The following is a 16,521-nucleotide window of genomic DNA, read 5'->3' on the forward strand; positions in this document are numbered from 1 at the left end:
GCGGGTGCAGAGCTTTATGGGGGGCCCGGGGGGGGGTCAGGGCGGCGCCAGCCCCCGCAGCCCCCGCAGCGCCTCGGCGCAGGCGCGCACCAGGGCGCAGAGCTGCACGGCCGCCTCGGCGGAGGAGCAGCGCGGCAGCTCGCGGGCCGCCCAGCCCAGCTTGCGCAGCACCGCGGCCCGGGCGGCCGCCAGCACCGCCGCCTCCTCGGGGGGCCCCGGCTCGGCCGGGGGGGGGGCCGCCGCCGCCGTTGCCGCCATCGCCGCCGGCTCGGGGGGGGCCGCCCCCTCGCAGTGCTCGGGCCGCCGCGCCGCCGGCCGCGGCCCCGGGGAGGCTCCGGCCCGCTGGTGCTCGCGGGCCTGCGAGAGGGCGGCCTGGGCGCTGAGCGCTGCGGGGCGCCGGCCGGCGTCAGCGGGGCCGGACCCCCGGATCCCCCCGGATCCCCCCGATCCTCCTGGATCCCCCTGGATCCCCCTGGATCCTCCGGATCCCCGGCCCTGTCCCCAACCCCACAACTAGACCCCCCTCCCCATCCCAGTCCCCAGTTCCCGTCCCCAGACCAAGACCCCAACCTTCTTCCCAGTCTCCAGCCCCACAGCTAGACCCCCCTCCCCCTCCCCCTCCCCAATTCCCGCCCCCTCCCCATCCCCCTCCCCAATTCCCACCCCCCTCCCCATCCCGAGACCCCCCTCCCCATCCCCCTCCCCAATTCCCACCCCCCTCCCCATCCCGAAACCCCCCTCCCCATCCCCCTCCCCAATTCCCACCCCCCTCCCCATCCCCGGTCCCAATTCCCGCCCCCCTCCCCATCCCCGGTCCCAATTCCCACCCCCCTCCCCATCCCGAGACCCCCCTCCCCATCCCCCTCCCCAATTCCCGCCCCCCTCCCCATCCCTGGTCCCAATTCCTGTCCCCAAACGCAGCCCCAGACCCCAGACCCCAATTCCTGCCCCCATCCCGAGACCCCCGTCCCCATCCCCCTCCCCAATTCCTGCCCCCACCCCGTCCCCGTCCCCATCCCTGGATCCCCCCCCGCCCCCAGCCCCCCCGTCCCCCCCCCCCCGTACCGGGGTCGTCCTTGTCGGCGTCGGAGTCCAGCTCCTGGCAGGCGACGCAGTAGAGCTGCCGCTGCTTGTCCTGCAGCAGGATGGTCTGGGGGGGGGAGCGGGGGGGTGAGCGTGTGTGCCCCCCCCTTCCCCCCCCCGTGCCCCCCCCATACCCCCCCCCGTGCCCCCCCCATACCCCGCAGTCCGGGCAGCACTCCCCCAGCACGCGGTACCCCCGCAGCAGGGCGGGATGGGGGGCAGTGGGGGTGTGTGTGACCCCCCCGGTGCCCCCCCCAGACCCCCCCGGTGCCCCCCCCGTGCCCCCCCGTACCCCGCAGTCCGGGCAGCACTCCCCCAGCACGCGGTACCCCCGCAGCAGGGCGGGATGGGGGGCGGTGGGGGTGTGTGTGCCCCCCCCGGTGCCCCCCCCAGACCCCCCCGGTGCCCCCCCGTACCCCGCAGTCCGGGCAGCACTCCCCCAGCATGCGGTACCCCCGCAGCAGGTACTCCCCCATGGCGTGGCTGATGCGCTCCTGCCGCTCCCGCCGCGCCGCCAGCACCTTCCGCTCCGCCTCCGGCGGCGGCTCCCAGCCCGGCTCCGACGCCCCTGCGGGGACACGGGCACCGGGGGACGTGGGGACACGGGAGTGGGGGGGGGCCGGGGGACCCAGGGACACGGGCGGGGGGGACACGGGGACGTGGGGACACGGGCGGGGGGGACATGGGGACACGCGTGGGGGGGATAAGGGGACACCGGCGCGGGGGACACGGGGACGTGGGGACCCAGGGAACCCGGCGACCCGGGCGGGGGGAACGTGGGGGACCCGGGGGACATGGGGACACGGGCACCGGGGGACGCGGGGACACGGTGACCGGGAGGGACAGTCACGAGGGGGCAGTTGCGGGGGGGACACGGGGACGCGTTGATGGGGGGGGGGGACGGTAACGGGGGCCCCAGAGGCTCCGCGGGGCCCCTGTGCCGGGAGGGGCGGCCGCGAGGGGGCGCCCCGGGCCCGGGGGGGACACAGGGACGCGGGTGGGGGGGGGGGAACCCCGCCGCCGCCGCCCGCACCCGCGTTCAGCGCCATGGTCCGCTCCCCGCCGGAAGTGACGTCACCGGACGGGTCCGGCCGGAAAAGCGGCGCCGGCGGGCAGGTCCGGCCGGGAAATGGGTCCCCCCGGCCGCGGGGGACGCGGGCATCCGGCCCCCCCGCCAGCAGCAGCGCTAAGGCGGGGGGGGGGGGGGGGGGGGCGCGGGCTATAAAGGAATAAGGAGGCCACTGTGGGCCCCCCCACGCACACACACGAGACTGGGGAAAGGGGGGGACTCCCCCCCACCCCCCAAAGAGCCAGGGGGGCCCCCTCCACCAGCCCCCCACCCGGGGGGGAGGCATGCAGGGACCCCTCCCCTTCCTGCCCCCCCGGGGACCCCCCATCCAGGGGTTCCCTCCCCCCGCAGACCCAGACCCCTCCTTCCCCCCCCCCCCCAAGCACGACAGGACCAGGCGCCTCTGTGGGAAACGTTTATTTCACTGGAAAAGCCGGGGGGGGGAGATGGAGGGGGGGGCAATAATGGACACAGCGTCTACTGGGGTGGGGGGGGTGGAGGGGGTGGGCAGCGCCCGGCCCCGCGGGGGCGAGTTACCTGGAAGACAGCGAGCCCACAGCAGGGTCGGGGGGGCACCGGGAGTTAAATTAGGGACTGGGGGGGGGGGAAGGGGGGGGCTCGGGGGGGGGCCGCAGCGGGACCGAGACGCAGGAACCTCCATAAAAAAAAGCGCAGGGCGGCGGCGCCGCGGGGCCCGCGGCGGGGGGGCGGCGGGCGGGCGGGCGCGGGGGGTCCGGCCGGACGCTTCCACCCCGGCACACGCGACCTGCAAGAAAGCACAGCAGAGGGTCAAGCGCTTGCGGGGGGGCCATGGCCGCGGCCCCCCGAGGCCCCCGGAGCCAGGGCCGGGCTTCGCGGCGGGCCGCTCTGTTCCCTCGCTGCTGCGGGGCGGCTCGGCGCCGGGGCTGTCCGCGGCTCCTTCCTCCTCCTCCTCCTCCTCCTCCCAGGCTGCCCGCAGCGCCCCGCAGGGCGGGGGGGTCCGCCACCGGCTCGGCCCCCGCCTCCCCCCACACCGCCCCCGAGGCCGGGCCGCGCGGTGGAGCGCGCCGGGAAGGAGCTTTGTCTGTGCGAGGCGAGACCCGCGGCGGCGGCGGCGGCCCGGGGCACGTCTAACCTGACGCTGCACCGTCCGCTGCGGCTACGGACCAGGCCGGGAGCTGCGCCGAGCCTCCGGGCGCCGCCGGGCGCCGCTCTCCGGTGCCGCGGCAAAGTCTCTGCCATTCCCAGCGCACGGGGAAAGCCCAGAGCCGCTTCCTCGGGGAGGGATTTTCCTGCCAAGCTTCTTCCTCTCTGGGGTCACCTCCTGGGAGATTAAGGCCGATTACAACCGGGCCGCGGGCCGGGAGGCGGTGGGGCGGCTCCGGCATGGAGCGGGGGGAGACCGGGAGCGGCGCGAGGCCCCGGCGGGGGCTGCTGCGCTTCACGGTGGAGCCGGGCGGCTCGGGGGGGGGGGGGGGGGGGGATGGGGGACAGACGGGAGCGCGGCCCGTCCCAGGGCGGGGGCCGGGATAGCACCGTGGCCGTGCCGCTCCGCGCGGGCACGGAGGCTGCTCCGCTCCCACCGCGGGTTCTAGCTGAGCTGCGGAGCTGGGGCGGGAGGGCGGGGAGCAGCCGCCGGTCAAGAAGCCCCGTCCTCGGCGCCGCGGAGAAGCGGCCGGCGCCGCCGGGCTCCCACCACCACCGCTCGCTTCGGGAGGGGCGCGAGCGGCAGCCCCAGCGCGGCCCGACCTGGCGCCGGGGCGGCCCCGACCGCCCGCAGCACCGCGCGCGTCCTGCAACCCACAACGCTCTCACCTCCGGCTCAAAACGCCGAGTACCGCGCCCGGTCCGCGTACGGGTCCCGCTCGAACCGCTGCATGTCGTAGAGGGAGGCCCGAGCGACCGACGAGACCGGCGACAGCTGACTACGATCGTAAGTGTACGCCTCTCCGACGGTGGTGGCCGCGGCTGCCGTGCGGCGCAGGGGGCTTCTATCGCGGGTGTAATAGGTGGAGGAGGCGGCCGCGGCGGCCGCGGTGGCGGCGGCGGCCACGGCGGCGGCCGCGCCCGGGGTCGGCAGCAGAGCTCTATCGTACGGGTCTAGGGTGGTGGGGATGCGGCTGGCCATGGCTGTGGTGGCGGCCATGGCCGTGGACTGCACCTGCGAGTACTGCGCGTACTGCGAGTACTGGGCCATGGTCTGCTCCGCGTAGGCGTCGTACGCGGAGGCCGTCGCGTAGGACCTCACGCGGTAGCGCTTGTAGTAGTCGACCATTCCGCCATACCCGTCATCGTAATACATGGTCTCCCCATAGCCCGCGGGGTAGGGAGTGCGCACCGCTCCGTACTGCTCATTATAGGCCTCGGTAAAGTCAGCCACTTGCCCCGGGCGATCTACCGGACACTCTTTAGACCAGTGCCCTTCCTTCCCGCACCGGTAGCAGCCGCTCTTGTCTCCCATCCCGGGCGCGGTCCTGAGCCGGCTCGTGGACAACTGCACGCGCATCCGCTTGCCTTGAAGAAACAGACGCAAGAAGGGTTGCTATAATTAACGGAGGCCACAGAGGGGAGGCAAGAGATTCACCCGAGAGCGAGCCGAACCCACCGCCCCGGCGGGGCGAGGCAGCCCGACCGGCGGCCGCTCCTCCGCGCGGGGCCCGAGCGGCCCCGGCTCACCGGCAGGAACCGCGCTCCGGCAGAGCCGGGCGGCCCCGGAGGCTCTGGATACCGCCGGCGGACGCAGCCGCACGGCGCCGGGCAGCGCGCTCGGACACCCCACGCAACCCGCAAGGGGACGCGGAGCCAGACTCGGAGCCAGCGTGAAGCCGGGCTCTGCCCCCAGAGACGGGCTGCGAAACGGCATCCAGAAAAGGCTCTTGGGAAGGGGGGGAATAAAACCAGCCCGTTCCGCTTCCCACGGGGGTCGTGGGACCAACCGGGCTCGTCTGCCCCGCTCGGACACCGACAGCGACTCCCCGGGGCTTCCGCGCCGGAACTCGACGGCGAGAGCCCATCCGCGGCCTCCCGGCGCCAGCCACGAGCCGGAGAAGCGGAAGGGTTTGGGGGGAAGAGCCGCCAGCGGTGCCGCCGCACCAGAGCCTCTCCGTTCCCCGGGGAGCGCAGCCGCCTCCCAGCACGGTGCCGGGCCAGGGCCACGCGGATGCAGGGAAGGGCAGCCGGGCTCCGCCGGGACACGGGGAAGAAGAGGGGGAGCAGGCTGCGAGGAAGCTCCGGGAGCAGAGCCAGGGCTGCGGGCGCTGAGGGGGGCGGGGAGCCCCGGCGGGAGGCCGTTTACGGCCGCTCTGCCCAGGGAGGGGAGCGGGACGAGGACCAGCGCGGACACGACTTCCCTGGGGACGAGGAATCGCACGGAAGCAGCCTCTCTTGGGACTCTGCTTCGCTCGCGCGAGCCCGGCCCAGAGGGGCAGAAGCAGACGAGCGTGTGGCGGCTCCGCACGGCTTCCCCGGCTAGGCAGCGCTTACGCCGCTGCTTCCGAGGCTCTTCCTAACGGGAACGCTAAGGCCGGAGCCGTCGCGGCTCCGCATCCGCACTCGGCCGCCTCCGAGGGGAGGCGGCAGCTCGGGGAAGGTCGCTCGCCAAAGGCTCCCGCCCGGATTTTCCGTGTAAACCTGCCTGCAGCGGGGGAGCGCACAGCCCCGGCTCGAGGCCGGGAGGAGGAAGCCCCGCAGCTCCGTCTGGCCCCGGCTGCGCCGCAGAGCCCGGGGGAACCATTTCCCGCACGTTTTCAGGGAAAGCGCCTGCGTTTGACCAGCGGATTCTGGGTCGCGGCTCTCGGCACCGACAGCCTCGCTCTTACCTAGGAGCCGGGGCGTAACTCCGTCCCCCGGAGCCGGAGCGCCGTTTCGGAGCGACTCCCTCCCCACTGCGGCGCCCGTCCTGCCTCCCTCCCGCGCCTGCGCCCCTCCCCGGCCACCGAAGCCGGCTTTGGCTGCCGGCACCGGCCACGGAGCACCGTCCGCACGGCTCGGGCCTCTCTGCGCACAGAGAAGCCCCACGGGCCGGGCTGGGGACAGCACGGGACGTGCAAGCTAGTGTTTTGCGTGGCCAGTGTTGGATCGCAGCCGGAAGAGCAGCCGGGCACCTAGGGACAGGCAGAGGCTGCCTCTGAGTCCATGCGCCTGCTTGTTTGGTGTCGGAAACTCGGGAAAAGTGACTTTTTCTGCCATTACCCTCTCTCCCTCCAGCAGCACGAGGCCAGGAGCTGACCCTCGCTGCACGTGCTGCCGGGGAGGACAAGAGGCCACAAACGACTCCAGCTTCTGGCTCCAGAGCCCCGAGGGGCCCCGCAGCCCCCCCAGACCACAGCGATGGCCAGGGACCATCGCCCGCCCCCCACACTCCCCCCCACGCCTGCCTGCCGTCTCCCCCGGGACGTCTCCGGGACGGTCTGCACTAGCTCGGCGGGCCCACGACCGCGGGGAGCTCCGTGACGCTGCGGGCGGCCCCGGTTCCCTGTCTCCCTGCCTTTGGGGAGGGGCAGCCCCTCGCTGCCTGGGCGAGCGGATCCCAGAGGGATCCGAATCTGGCCGCCAAGGGCCGGGTGACGGCATGAGGCCCTGGAGGAGGCAGCGCGCAGGGGACTGGGCCCCACCGCAGGCTGGGGGCTCCCTGCCACGGGCTGCAGCTGGCACAGGCAGCAGGCGAGAGCTGCGCCGGAGCCGGAGCGCCCGCCTCGAGCGGCCCCTCCCCGCGCTCGGAGACGGCCTCGGCACCCTGCTCTCCTACCTGACCCGCTTCCTCGGGGCACAGCCTGGCGCTACCTACTCCTAGCGAAGGCCGCACCGGCCCCGGTTCATGTTTCACCTTGGAACTCGGTGTTGTCCAGGCCGCGGATGGCCTCCACCGCGTCCTCGGCCCGCTCCATGTGCACGAAGGCGTAGTCCTTGACGATGTCGCACTCGATGACGGGGCCGTACTCCTCGAACTTGGCCCGCAGCTCCAGGTTGGTGCAGGTGGGGCTGATGTTGCCCACGTGCAGCTTGGTGGAGGCCTTGCTCTTGTTCTTGCTGGCCTCCACGTTGATGCAGACGCCGTGCAGCTTGTGGTGGTGCAGGTTGCGGATGGCGTCCTCGGCCGCCGTCTTGTCCTCGATGTGCACGAAGCCGTAGTTCTTGATGATGTCGCACTCCAGCACCTTGCCGTACTGCTCGAAGAGCGAGCGGATCTCCTGCTCCGTCGCCTCCCGCGGCAGGTTCCCGATGAACAGCTTCACCATCGCGGCCAAGCCTGCGCCGGGGACAGACAACCGGTCACGGGGACGCCGGGGCGCGCGGCGGCGGCTCGGGCCGCCCCTCCCGGCTCCCGCCCCCGGGCAGGACCCCTTCCCCCGGCGCCGCCGGCCCCGGACACCTCGGGCAGCCCCGGGGGCCGCGGAAGGGCCCCATCCGCCCCGCGGGGCCGCGGTGGAGGCTGATACGGGGCTGGGCCGGGCCGCCCGGCGGGGGGGGGGGGGGGGGGGGCGCCGCTCAGGGCCGCCCCGCGGGGCGGGCCGCGGCGGGGGAGGGCCCGGAGGCCCGAGGGCGGCCGCCTCGGGGCGGAGAGCGAGGCCCCGACGCCCGGGGGCGGCCCAGGGACAACGGGAGGCCCCGGGAGGCCGCGGCGCCCGCGCGGGGCCGGGGGGAGGCGGCCGCTCACCACAACGTCTCCTCCGCGCGCGCCGGGACGGGTGACGGCGACAAAATGGCGGCGGTGGCGGCTCCACCCCGCGGCGCCCCCTCCCCTCCGCGGCGCCCCGCCCCGCGCGCGGCGCCGCGGCCGCTGATTGGCTGCCGCCGCCCGGGCGCCGCGGCGCGATTGGCCGAGCCGCCGCGGGGCGCGGCCGGGCCCGCGCCCGCGCGCGCGCGCGGGCTGACGTCAGGGCCGAGGCGCGCGCGCCCGGCGGCCAATCGCGCCGCGCGGCGGCCCGGATGTGGAGCGCGGGGGCCGGAGAGAGGGGGAGGTTCCGGTCACGTGAGGGCGGCGGCGGCCAATCGGGGAGGGGGCGAGGGGGCGGGGCCTGGCGGCGCCGCGGAGCCCGGCGGGGTCGGAGCGGCGCGAGCGGCGGAGCCGGGTCGGTGCCGGCGCCGGGGGCGGAGGGAGGGGCGCGGGGAGGGGGGAGAACCGCCCCGCCGGGCCCGCGGCGAGCCCCGCCCGTCACCGGGAGCCCCGCCCCTGCCGGAGTCCCGCCCTCACCAGCAGCCCCGCCTCCTCCGGGCCTGGAGTCGCCCCCGCCGGGGAGCCCCGCCCCTCATCGGCGCTGGGAGCCCCGCCCCACCGGGGAGCCCCGCCCCCGCCGGGCCTGGAACGGCCCCCATCGGGGAGCCCCGCCCCTCGCCGCCGCCGGGAGGCCTCGCCCCCAAGGCGAGCCCCGCCCCCCGCCCTGAGGTTCCGCCCCCGCCGGGCCTCAAGCGGCCTCGCCTGGAGCGGGCTGGCCACGCCCCCTCGCCTTGGCCACGCCCCTCGCCTTGGCCACGCCCTCTCCAGGGTCCCTTCCCCCTTGTCCCACTGCCTCCCCCAGCCCCGGTCCTGCCCCTGCGCAGCCCTCGGCCCCCATCCTGCCCCCCCGCCCCTGTTCTGCCCCCCCCGGCCCTGATCCTGACCCCCCTTCTGGCCCCTCGGCCCCCATCCTGCCCCCCCGCCCCTGTTCTGCCCCCCGGCCCCAATTCTGCCCCCCCCGGCCCTGATCCTGACCCCCCCCTTCTGGCCCCTCGGCCCCCATCCTGCCCCCCTGCCCCTGTTCTGCCCCCCTGGCCCCAATTCTGCCCCCTCGGCCCTGATCCTGACCCCCCTTCTGGCCCCTCGGCCCCCATCCTGCCCCCCTGCCCCTGTTCTGCCCCCCTGGCCCCAATTCTGCCCCCTCGGCCCTGATCCTGACCCCCTTCCCCCTCCGGCCCCCCATCTTGCCCCTTGTACAGCCCTTGACCCCCGTCCTCCCCCCCCGGCCCCATTCCTGCCCCCGTCCTGCCCCCCGGACCCGTCGGCCGCGCCCCCCCGCGCCCTGACGCCCCCCCTCCCTCCCGCCCGCAGGCGCGGGGCCATGTCGGACTCGGTGCTGCTGCTGCGGCGGGTGCGGGAGCGGAGCAGCGAGGCGGCGGCGGCGGCGGCGGCCGGGGCGCGGCGGAAGCGGGGCCGCCGCCGGCGCTTCTACCCCGAGCACCGGGTGTACCGGGCCCGCAGCTCCTTCCTGGACCTCAGCGAGGAGCAGGTGCTGCGGCGCTACCGCCTCGACAAGGCCGCCATCGCCGGGCTCTGCAGCGAGCTGGGCTCCGACCTGGAGAGCCTCACGGGCCGCAGCCACGCGCTGCCCGTGGCCGTCAAGGTCACCTCCGCCCTCACCTTCCTGGCCTCCGGCTCCTTCCAGACGGCCACGCGGGACACCACCGGCATCAGCCAGTCCGCCATGTCCAACTGCCTGGCGCAGTTCCTGGAGGCGCTGCAGCGGCGGGCGGCGCGCTACATCGCCTTCCCCGCGCCGGGCCGGGCGCCGGGGCCGCCGGCGGGGCCCTTCCCCGGCGTGCTGGGGCTGCTGGGCAGCATGCACGTGGCGCTGCGGGCGCCCTCCGAGAACGAGCTGGCCTACCGCAACGCCCGCAACTACCACTCCATGAACATGCAGGTGGTGTGCGACGCCCGCGGCACCATCACCAACGTGGTGGCCAAGTTCCCCGGCTCCTGCCCCAACGCCGCCGTGCTGGAGAACTCGGCCCTGGCCCGGCTGCTCGACGGCGCCCGGCTCGACGGCGCCTGGCTGCTGGGTGAGTGGCGGCACCGCCGGGCCGCGGAGGGAGGGGGCGGGACGGGGGGCCCGCGGGTCCCTTTGCGGCAGGGCCGGGGCGTCTCCGGCCGGATCGGGATGCGCAGGGTTGGCAGGGAGCCGCAGGAGCCCGAGGGGGGATAAACACGGAGCAAACGCCGCTTCCCCGCCGCACGAGCGCCGGGAGCGGCTGTCCTCTCCCAGGGGGGTTCAGCACTCCTGGAGGCGGCGGCGGCGGCGCGGGGACGTGGGCGCTCACGCCTCCTTTCCCCCCCGTCCGCAGGAGACCGGAGCTACCCGCTGAAAACGTGGCTGATGACGCCCATCCTGTTCCCGTGCAGCCCGGCGGAGGAGCGCTACAACGCGCTGCACCACGAGGCGCTGGCGGCACTGCGCCAGACCTGCGCCCTGCTCCGGCTGCGCTTCCGCTGCCTGGACAAGGCCAGCGGCTCGCTGCAGTACACGCCGCAGAAGGTCTGCCAGATCTTCCTGGCCTGCTGCATCCTGCACAACATCGCCCTCAGCCGCCGCATGCCCCTGGAGCTGCCCGAGGGCGCCGAGCCGCCCGGCGCCGACGCCGAGCCTGAGCTGCCCGTGCAGACGCCCTACGTCCAGATCTCCAGCGAGGCCCGGGCCGTGCGGGCGCGGATCGTGCAGCAGGTCAAGGACGGCCTCGCCTAGGCCGCCCGCGCCGCCCCGCGAAGCGCCCCGGACCCGGCGTCGAGCTGGGCGCCCGGCTCCGCGGGGAAACCCGGTTCCTTCCCCCCGTGGAGGTTAGTGACTGAGGGGCAGGAGGGCGCCGGGCAGAGGGGCAGCGGGGCAGCGGGCGCCCCGAGGCCTCCCAGACGCGGACGCGGAGCGAGCGCCGGGCCCTGCCCGCGCGTGGGGGTGATGGAGACGGGGCGAGCGGCAGCACGACGCCTCCGGCGCTCGGGGACCTGGGGCCGGGGGGAGCTGGCGACACTCCCTGTGCGGCCTCGGCGCTGGAGACGGGAGCCCCGTCCCGCCCTGGTGGCACTCCTTCGTTTTCGGGGGGGAAAATAAACATATTTTTCTAGTAGAGGCGTCTGGGCTGCTGCTGGGACGGGGGGCGGCGCGCCGGGGGCTGCCGGGGCTCCTCGCAGCAGGGAACCCCCGCGCCGCCCCTCTCCCGCCCGTTTATTGACCGTTTTCAGCACTTCCCGCCCTCTCCCGACGCTCCGACACCCTCCGGGCCCGGCTCGGGGTCAGGAGCCTCCGGCGAGGCGTGCGGGTGCCTCGTGGCCCAGCGGCGGGAGCCTCCCCGCCGGCTCCCTCCATGGCGGCGGGGCCCCGGCCAGCAGCCCGGCGCGGCGGCGCTGCTGCAGCCAGTAGAGCATCTCCACCTTGTCCCAGCGCATCTTCTCCAGGTAGGGGCGGCCCCGGAAGGTCACCGTGTCGCCGAACCGGGCCCGGATCGTCCGCAGGGCGGCGGAGAGCGCGGCGTCGCGGCGGGCGATGGCGGCGTGCAGGCGCCTCCGGGTCCGCGCCTCTCCGGCCCGGCTCGCGCGGCGGCCCGGCTCCCTCGCGAAGAAGCGGTTGGGGTCGGAGGCGGCCGCTTCCAGCACCTCCAGCCGAGCGAGCAGGAGCTCGCGCTCCCGGATGCGGCCGGCGGCCGCCTCCCAGGCCTCCAGCGCGGCCGGGAGGAGCGCGGAGCCCGCGCCGCTGCCGTACTTGACGGCCATGGCGAGTTTCTCCTGGCCGGGGACGCGCAGCGCGGCCCAGAGCCGCTCCAGGCGCCTCTGCAGCGGCCCCGTCTCCCTGGGCGGCTCCGGCTCCCCCGGTTTCCACAGCCCCGGCTCGAACGGCTCCGCACCGGAGCTGCCCCGTGGGGCTCGCTGCTCTGCTTCCTGCGGCGGCAGCTCCCGCTGCTCCCGGCAGACCCGTGTGGCCGCCGCCGCCTCCTCCTCCTCGCCGGCTCGGCCGCGCAGGCTGAATATCACGTGCAGGTAGTCGGTCTCCGCGGTGGAGACGAACTTCAGGTAGTCATCGAAGCCGAAGGCGCTTTTCCAGCACCGCTGCCAGGAGCCTCTCTGCTTCCAGGGCGCGTTCCCGGGGGCGGCGGGCGCCTCGGAGCCGTGCCGTGCCGCCGGCAGCGCCGTGCGGAGCTCCGCGTTGATCGGCAGCTCCTCCCGCGCCCGGGGCAGTGCCGCGGAGGAGAGATCCCGGTCCGCGGCCGAGGGCTGCACCAGGGGCTCGCGGTCGAAGCGCAGCCGCTCGCCGGGGAGGATCTTCCGCAGCTCCGCGTAGACCTCCCGCACCTCCGCGCCCGGGCAGAGCCCGGCGTCCAGGGCGGCCGCGTGCGGGTCCCGCAGCAGGTCGCCGCACAGCGGCGCGAAGCCCCGCAGCGTCACCGCGGCCGCCGAGGCCCGGCCGGGCACCCGCAGCACGGCCGCCCTCGCCGCCGGGATGGGCCGCGGAGTGCCGGGGGGCCGCGGGCGCGCGGGGGGCGGCGGCGGCGGCTCATCCTGCCGGAGCTGCGCCCGGAGGCGCCGGAGCCGAGCGTCGTCCTGGCTGCGGCGTGTGAGCGCGGCGAGGAGGGGCGGCAGCCGCGGGTCCTCGCCCGGCTCCCGCTCCACCGCCCGCTGCGTCAGCCGGCGGAGATCCTCCGCCACGGCCGCGAGGCTGCCGGCCGCCTCCGGCTCCCCGCGGGGAGCCAGCGCCAGCGGGGAGAGGCGCCGGGGGGGCCGGGGCAGCCCCAGCTCGTCCAGGAGCCGCCGGCCCTCCCTCAGGTCCGGCAGCGAGCAGGAGCCGGGCTCGGGCCGCTCGGCGCCGGGGCGGCGGTCAGAGCAGGAGGGCTGCGGGCAGGCGGTGCGGATCGCCTCGCAGGGCAGCTCCCGCAGCGCCGACAGCGGGAAGCGGGTCCCGCCGGCGGAAAGCCAGTGGGGGACGCGGCTGAGGTCCGGCGACGGGATGCTCCCCAGCTCCCGCACGTCCGTCGCCAGCCTCTCCCGGGAGGCGGCCAGGATGGTGTCGCAGAAAGCGCGCCGGACGCGCGGCTCCTCGGGCTGCCGGGCCGGCGCCAGGCACTGCTCCAGCAGCCGGGTTGGCACCGGCAGCGACGTGGGGACGGGGCAGCCGGGCTCCTCGGGCCGCTGGGCGCCTCCTCCCGCCGGCTGCGGCCCTGGCTTGGCCCTGGGGGCCTGGGCCATGGCTCGGCTCATGGCAGGGCCTGGAGCGGAGCACCCTGAACCGTCCTGAACCGCCCCAAAATCACCCTACAACAAAGGCTCCCCCCACAACGGGCACCCTTGAATCTCCCCCTTAAACCAGGGGTCCCAGATCCGCCCCTGCCTCCCTTTGTGGTGCCCCCAAAGCACCCCCAAAGCACCTGAACACTCCCCCAAATCGCTTGACCTCCTTGAGGAGGACAAATACCCCCAAAACACCCCCTCAGCACCCCCAAGCCCCCTGAATAGCCCTAGAAGCCCCCCAATGCCCCCCAAATACCCCCAAACGCCCCGCAAAACACCTCCCCAGGACCCCTAAACACCCCCAGAACCCCCAACACCTCCTCAAGACACCCGAACGCCTCCTCAGAACACCCCCTCAAACCCCCCAAACCGCCTAAATGCTCCTCAAAATCCCCCAGCCCCCTCAAGACCCCCAACACCCCCAAAATACCCTTGAACCCCCCCAAACTCCCCCAAAACGCTCCCTCACGACCCCCAGCCCCCTCGCAGACCCCCCAAACACCCCCTCAGGACTCCCAAAAAAGCCCAAATCCCCCTTGAACCGCCCCCACCGGCCGGGCCCCCCCGCACCGGCTCCAGCGCGCCCCGGGCCCGGCGGCGGCCCAACGTTTCCATGGCGACGGCACGCCGGAAGTGGCCGAGGGGGCGGCACGCCCCCGTCTGGCGGCGCTTCCGGTCCGTGGCCGCGGCGGTCCGGCCGCGCCGCGCGTCCTGCGCGGGGGTTCCGCGGCGGGGACAAAGGCCGCGGCCATGGCGACGCCGGACCCAGCGGCGACCAGCTGCCGGGTGAGGGGCGCCGCGGGCCGCGGCGGCACGGGGCGGGGGGCGGGACGGGGCCTGGGGGTGCAGGGCCCCGTGCAGGGGGGCTTGTGGCCCCGTGCAGCGCGGTTTGGGGGTTTGGGGCCCCGTACGGGGGGGGTTGAGGGTGCAGAGCCCCAAGCAGGGGGGTTTTGGGGGTGCAGGGCCCCGTGCAGGGGGGTTTTGGGGGTGCAGAGGGGGTTTGGGGGTGTAAGGCCCTGTACAGGGGGAGTTTGGGGGTGCAGAGCCCCGTGCAGGGGGGATTTGGGGGTGTAAGGCCCCGTGCAGGGGGGTTTTGGGGTGCAGAGTCCTGTGCAGGGGGGTTTTAGGGGTGCAGGGCCCTGTACAGGAGGGTTTGGGGGTGCAGGGCTCCATGCAGGGTTTTTTGTGGGATGCAAAGCCCCACGCTGGGCGGTTTAGGGGGTGCAGAGCCCCGTGCAGGGGAGGTTGGGGGTTCAAGGCTCCATACAGGGAGACTTTGGGGGTGCAGGGCCCTGAGCAAGGGGGGTTGGGGGTTCAGAGCCCCACGCTGGGCAGTTTAGAGGGTGCAAGGCCCCAAGCAGTGAGGGGTTGGGGGGGCAGGGCTCCAAGCAGGGGGATTTTGGGGCGCAGCCCCTGCCCGTCTCACCTGCGTCCCCTCTTGCAGCTGGAGTTCTCGGTGCAGATGACCTGCGAGAGCTGCGTGGAGGCCGTGCGGGAGGCACTGCGGGGGCTGGCAGGTGAGCGCCGTCCCCGTCATCCACTTGTCCTCGTCCCCATCCCATCCTCATCCCTGTCCTGGTCCTGTCCCCATCCCCGTCCCTGTCCCTGTCCACATCCCCATCCCTGGACCGTCCCCGTCCCCAGCCCTGTGCTCCATCCTATTTCCATCCCCATCCCTGTTCCATCCACATCCCCATCTTGTCCTGTCCCTGTCCCCATCCCATCCTCATCCCCGTCCCGTCCCATCCCTGTGCTCCGTCCTGTTTCCGTCCCCATCCTGTCCTTGTCCCCGTCCCCATCGCATCTCCATCTCTGTCCCCGTCCCATCCCTGTGCCCCGTCCCCGCCGCGGGCCCCGCCGCCACCTGCCCTCTCCGGCAGGCGTGCGGGTGCTCGACGTGCGCCTGGACTCGCAGACGGTGCTGGTGGAGGCCAGCGTGGCGGCCGAGCAGGTGCGGGAGCGGCTGGAGGCCTCGGGGCGCCGGGCGGTGCTGCGCGGCATGGGCGGCCCCGCCGCAGGCGAGCGCGCTGGTGGCCCGGGGGGCCCCGGGGGCCCGGTGGCGGCGGCGGTGGCGGCGCTGCGGGGCCCCGGGGCGGTGTGGGGGCTGCTGCGCTTCGTGCAGGTCTCCCCCCAGCGCTGCCTGGTCGAGGGCACCGTCGACGGGCTCCAGCCGGGGCCCCACGGGCTCCACGTCCACGAGTTTGGCGACCTCTCGGACGCCTGCGACAGGTAACGGGGGCGGCGGGGGGGCCCAGGCGTCCGGGGCATGCCTCTGCCCCGATGTCACCCCCCTCACAAACCGTGTCCCCCCCCGACAGCTGCGGGGACCATTTCAACCCGGACGGGGAGCGCCATGGGGGACCCCAGGACGAGCACCGGGTGAGTCGGGCCCCGGGGGGCAGCGGGGACGGGGACGTGACCCCCCTGTGGGGACGGGGACATGGCTGTGACCCCCCCTTGGAGATGGAGACATGGCCACGACCCCCCCCATGGGGATGGGGATGTGGCTGTGACCCCCTCATGGGGACATGGACATGGCCGTGACCCCCCCAGGGGGATGTGACCCCCTCCCGCCGCCCCCCACAGCACGTCGGGGACCTGGGCAACATCTGGGCCGACGCCACGGGCAGAGCCACCTTCCGCCTGGAGGACTCGCGCCTGAAGGTGAGGCCGGGGGGCCCGGGGGGGGGGGCAGGGGGCCGGGGGGGCTGCAGCCTGGCCACGGGCCCCTCGGAGGGCGCTGAGCCCCCCTGCGCCGCCTGCGCCCCCAGGTCTGGGACATCATCGGGCGCTCGGTGGTGGTGGACGCGGGCGAGGACGACCTGGGCCGGGGCTCGCACCCGCTCTCGGCGGTGACGGGGAACTCGGGGCCCAGGTAGGCGGGGGGCGGCCGGGGGGGGGGGCGGGGGGCGGCCGGGGGGGCGCCGCTCACCCCTCCCTCCCCGCAGGCTGGCCTGCGGCGTGGTGGCCCGGGCGGCCGGGCTCTTCGAGAACCCCAAGCGCCTCTGCACCTGCGACGGGCTGACGCTCTGGGACGAGCGGGACCGGGAGCGGCCCCCGGGGCAGCCGGCCCCGCACCTCTAGGAGCGCCCGCCACCGCCACCGCCGCCCCTAGGCTGACAATAAACCCTCCGTCCGCTCCCTCCTTGGCGTGTCTTTCTTGGGGGCTCGGGCCCGCGCGGCGCGGCACGGCACGGCACGGGGGTTGTGTGTGCCTGGCGCTGTACAAAGGCGCGTTTGTGTGTGCTTGGCGCTGTACGTTTCCCCAGCGGAAGAAGAAGTGGCCCGCGGCCCCTTTAAGAGTGGGCGTGGCCTCGGCGGGCTCCATTTTGTGGCGCGGGAGGGCGCTGGCGCATGCGCGCTGCCGCGGGGCGGCCGTTAGGACCGTTACGCGCCGTGGCCGGGGGGGGAGGGTGGGTGATGG

The 16,521-nt window shown here is 75.2% G+C and overlaps 5 protein-coding genes across 9 annotated transcripts; 2 read left to right on the plus strand and 3 right to left on the minus strand.

Annotated features, from left to right (window-relative positions):
* Positions 1-2,249, minus strand: ZNRD2 (zinc ribbon domain containing 2). The gene is made up of 4 exons (XM_064503269.1): positions 2,117-2,249; positions 1,500-1,651; positions 1,066-1,150; positions 1-386 (listed from the first exon to the last, which is right to left on the minus strand). The coding sequence occupies exons 1-4, from the start codon at positions 2,130-2,132 to the stop codon at positions 37-39; spliced, it is 603 nt and encodes a 200-aa protein (XP_064359339.1). The 5' UTR covers positions 2,133-2,249; the 3' UTR covers positions 1-36.
* Positions 2,250-2,785: 536 nt separating this feature from the next.
* LOC135325301 (RNA-binding protein 4B-like) lies at positions 2,786-7,894 on the minus strand. 3 transcript variants are annotated; one of them, XM_064503254.1, is made up of 4 exons: positions 7,788-7,894; positions 6,957-7,379; positions 3,947-4,645; positions 2,786-2,918 (listed from the first exon to the last, which is right to left on the minus strand). In XM_064503254.1, the coding sequence occupies exons 2-3, from the start codon at positions 7,366-7,368 to the stop codon at positions 3,954-3,956; spliced, it is 1,104 nt and encodes a 367-aa protein (XP_064359324.1). In that variant the 5' UTR covers positions 7,369-7,379; positions 7,788-7,894; the 3' UTR covers positions 2,786-2,918; positions 3,947-3,953. The 3 variants fall into 3 exon arrangements, with proteins under 3 accessions (XP_064359324.1, XP_064359323.1, XP_064359325.1); XM_064503255.1 differs by lacking the exon at positions 2,786-2,918 and adding an exon at positions 3,324-3,455; XM_064503253.1 differs by lacking the exon at positions 2,786-2,918 and having other exon boundaries at positions 3,315-4,645.
* Positions 7,895-8,119: 225 nt separating this feature from the next.
* LOC112996591 (putative nuclease HARBI1) lies at positions 8,120-10,945 on the plus strand. 3 transcript variants are annotated; one of them, XM_064503243.1, is made up of 3 exons: positions 8,120-8,202; positions 9,159-9,886; positions 10,169-10,945. In XM_064503243.1, exons 2-3 carry the CDS (start codon positions 9,169-9,171, stop codon positions 10,564-10,566), a joined length of 1,116 nt encoding a protein of 371 aa, XP_064359313.1. In that variant the 5' UTR covers positions 8,120-8,202; positions 9,159-9,168; the 3' UTR covers positions 10,567-10,945. The 3 variants fall into 3 exon arrangements, with proteins under 3 accessions (XP_064359313.1, XP_064359314.1, XP_025977946.2); XM_064503244.1 differs by lacking the exon at positions 8,120-8,202 and adding an exon at positions 8,345-8,654; XM_026122161.2 differs by lacking the exon at positions 8,120-8,202 and having other exon boundaries at positions 8,661-9,886.
* Positions 10,946-10,953: 8 nt separating this feature from the next.
* CCDC87 (coiled-coil domain containing 87) lies at positions 10,954-13,327 on the minus strand. Its single transcript, XM_064503229.1, has one exon. The coding sequence runs from the start codon at positions 13,065-13,067 to the stop codon at positions 11,112-11,114; it is 1,956 nt and encodes a 651-aa protein (XP_064359299.1). The 5' UTR covers positions 13,068-13,327; the 3' UTR covers positions 10,954-11,111.
* Positions 13,328-13,738: 411 nt separating this feature from the next.
* Positions 13,739-16,242, plus strand: CCS (copper chaperone for superoxide dismutase). The gene is made up of 7 exons (XM_064503261.1): positions 13,739-13,883; positions 14,542-14,614; positions 14,978-15,326; positions 15,416-15,476; positions 15,684-15,761; positions 15,869-15,972; positions 16,046-16,242. The coding sequence occupies exons 1-7, from the start codon at positions 13,848-13,850 to the stop codon at positions 16,179-16,181; spliced, it is 837 nt and encodes a 278-aa protein (XP_064359331.1). The 5' UTR covers positions 13,739-13,847; the 3' UTR covers positions 16,182-16,242.
* The last annotated feature ends 279 nt before the right edge of the window (positions 16,243-16,521 follow it).

The sequence above is a fragment of the Dromaius novaehollandiae genome, chromosome 35 (assembly GCF_036370855.1).
Source record: "Dromaius novaehollandiae isolate bDroNov1 chromosome 35, bDroNov1.hap1, whole genome shotgun sequence".
NCBI lineage: Eukaryota > Metazoa > Chordata > Aves > Casuariiformes > Dromaiidae > Dromaius > Dromaius novaehollandiae.

Excerpts from the sequence above, each read along its gene's own strand:
- ZNRD2 (XM_064503269.1), bottom strand. Across the intron at positions 1,151-1,499 it reads AGTGCTGCCCGGACTGCGGG|ACCATCCTGCTGCAGGACAA; the intron begins GTACGGGGGGGC and ends TCCCCCCCCCAG. Across the intron at positions 387-1,065 it reads CGCCGACAAGGACGACCCCG|CGCTCAGCGCCCAGGCCGCC; the intron begins GTACGGGGGGGG and ends GGCGCCCCGCAG.
- LOC135325301 (XM_064503254.1), bottom strand. The coding sequence starts at position 7,368 with ATGGTGAAGCTGTTCATCGGGAACCTGCCGCGGGAGGCGACGGAGCAG. Across the intron at positions 4,646-6,956 it reads GGACAACACCGAGTTCCAAG|GCAAGCGGATGCGCGTGCAG; the intron begins GTGAAACATGAA and ends TGTTTCTTCAAG.
- LOC112996591 (XM_064503243.1), top strand. The coding sequence starts at position 9,169 with ATGTCGGACTCGGTGCTGCTGCTGCGGCGGGTGCGGGAGCGGAGCAGC. Across the intron at positions 9,887-10,168 it reads CGACGGCGCCTGGCTGCTGG|GAGACCGGAGCTACCCGCTG; the intron begins GTGAGTGGCGGC and ends CCCCGTCCGCAG.
- CCDC87 (XM_064503229.1), bottom strand. The coding sequence starts at position 13,067 with ATGAGCCGAGCCATGGCCCAGGCCCCCAGGGCCAAGCCAGGGCCGCAG.
- CCS (XM_064503261.1), top strand. The coding sequence starts at position 13,848 with ATGGCGACGCCGGACCCAGCGGCGACCAGCTGCCGG. Across the intron at positions 13,884-14,541 it reads CAGCGGCGACCAGCTGCCGG|CTGGAGTTCTCGGTGCAGAT; the intron begins GTGAGGGGCGCC and ends CCCCTCTTGCAG. Across the intron at positions 15,477-15,683 it reads GACCCCAGGACGAGCACCGG|CACGTCGGGGACCTGGGCAA; the intron begins GTGAGTCGGGCC and ends CGCCCCCCACAG.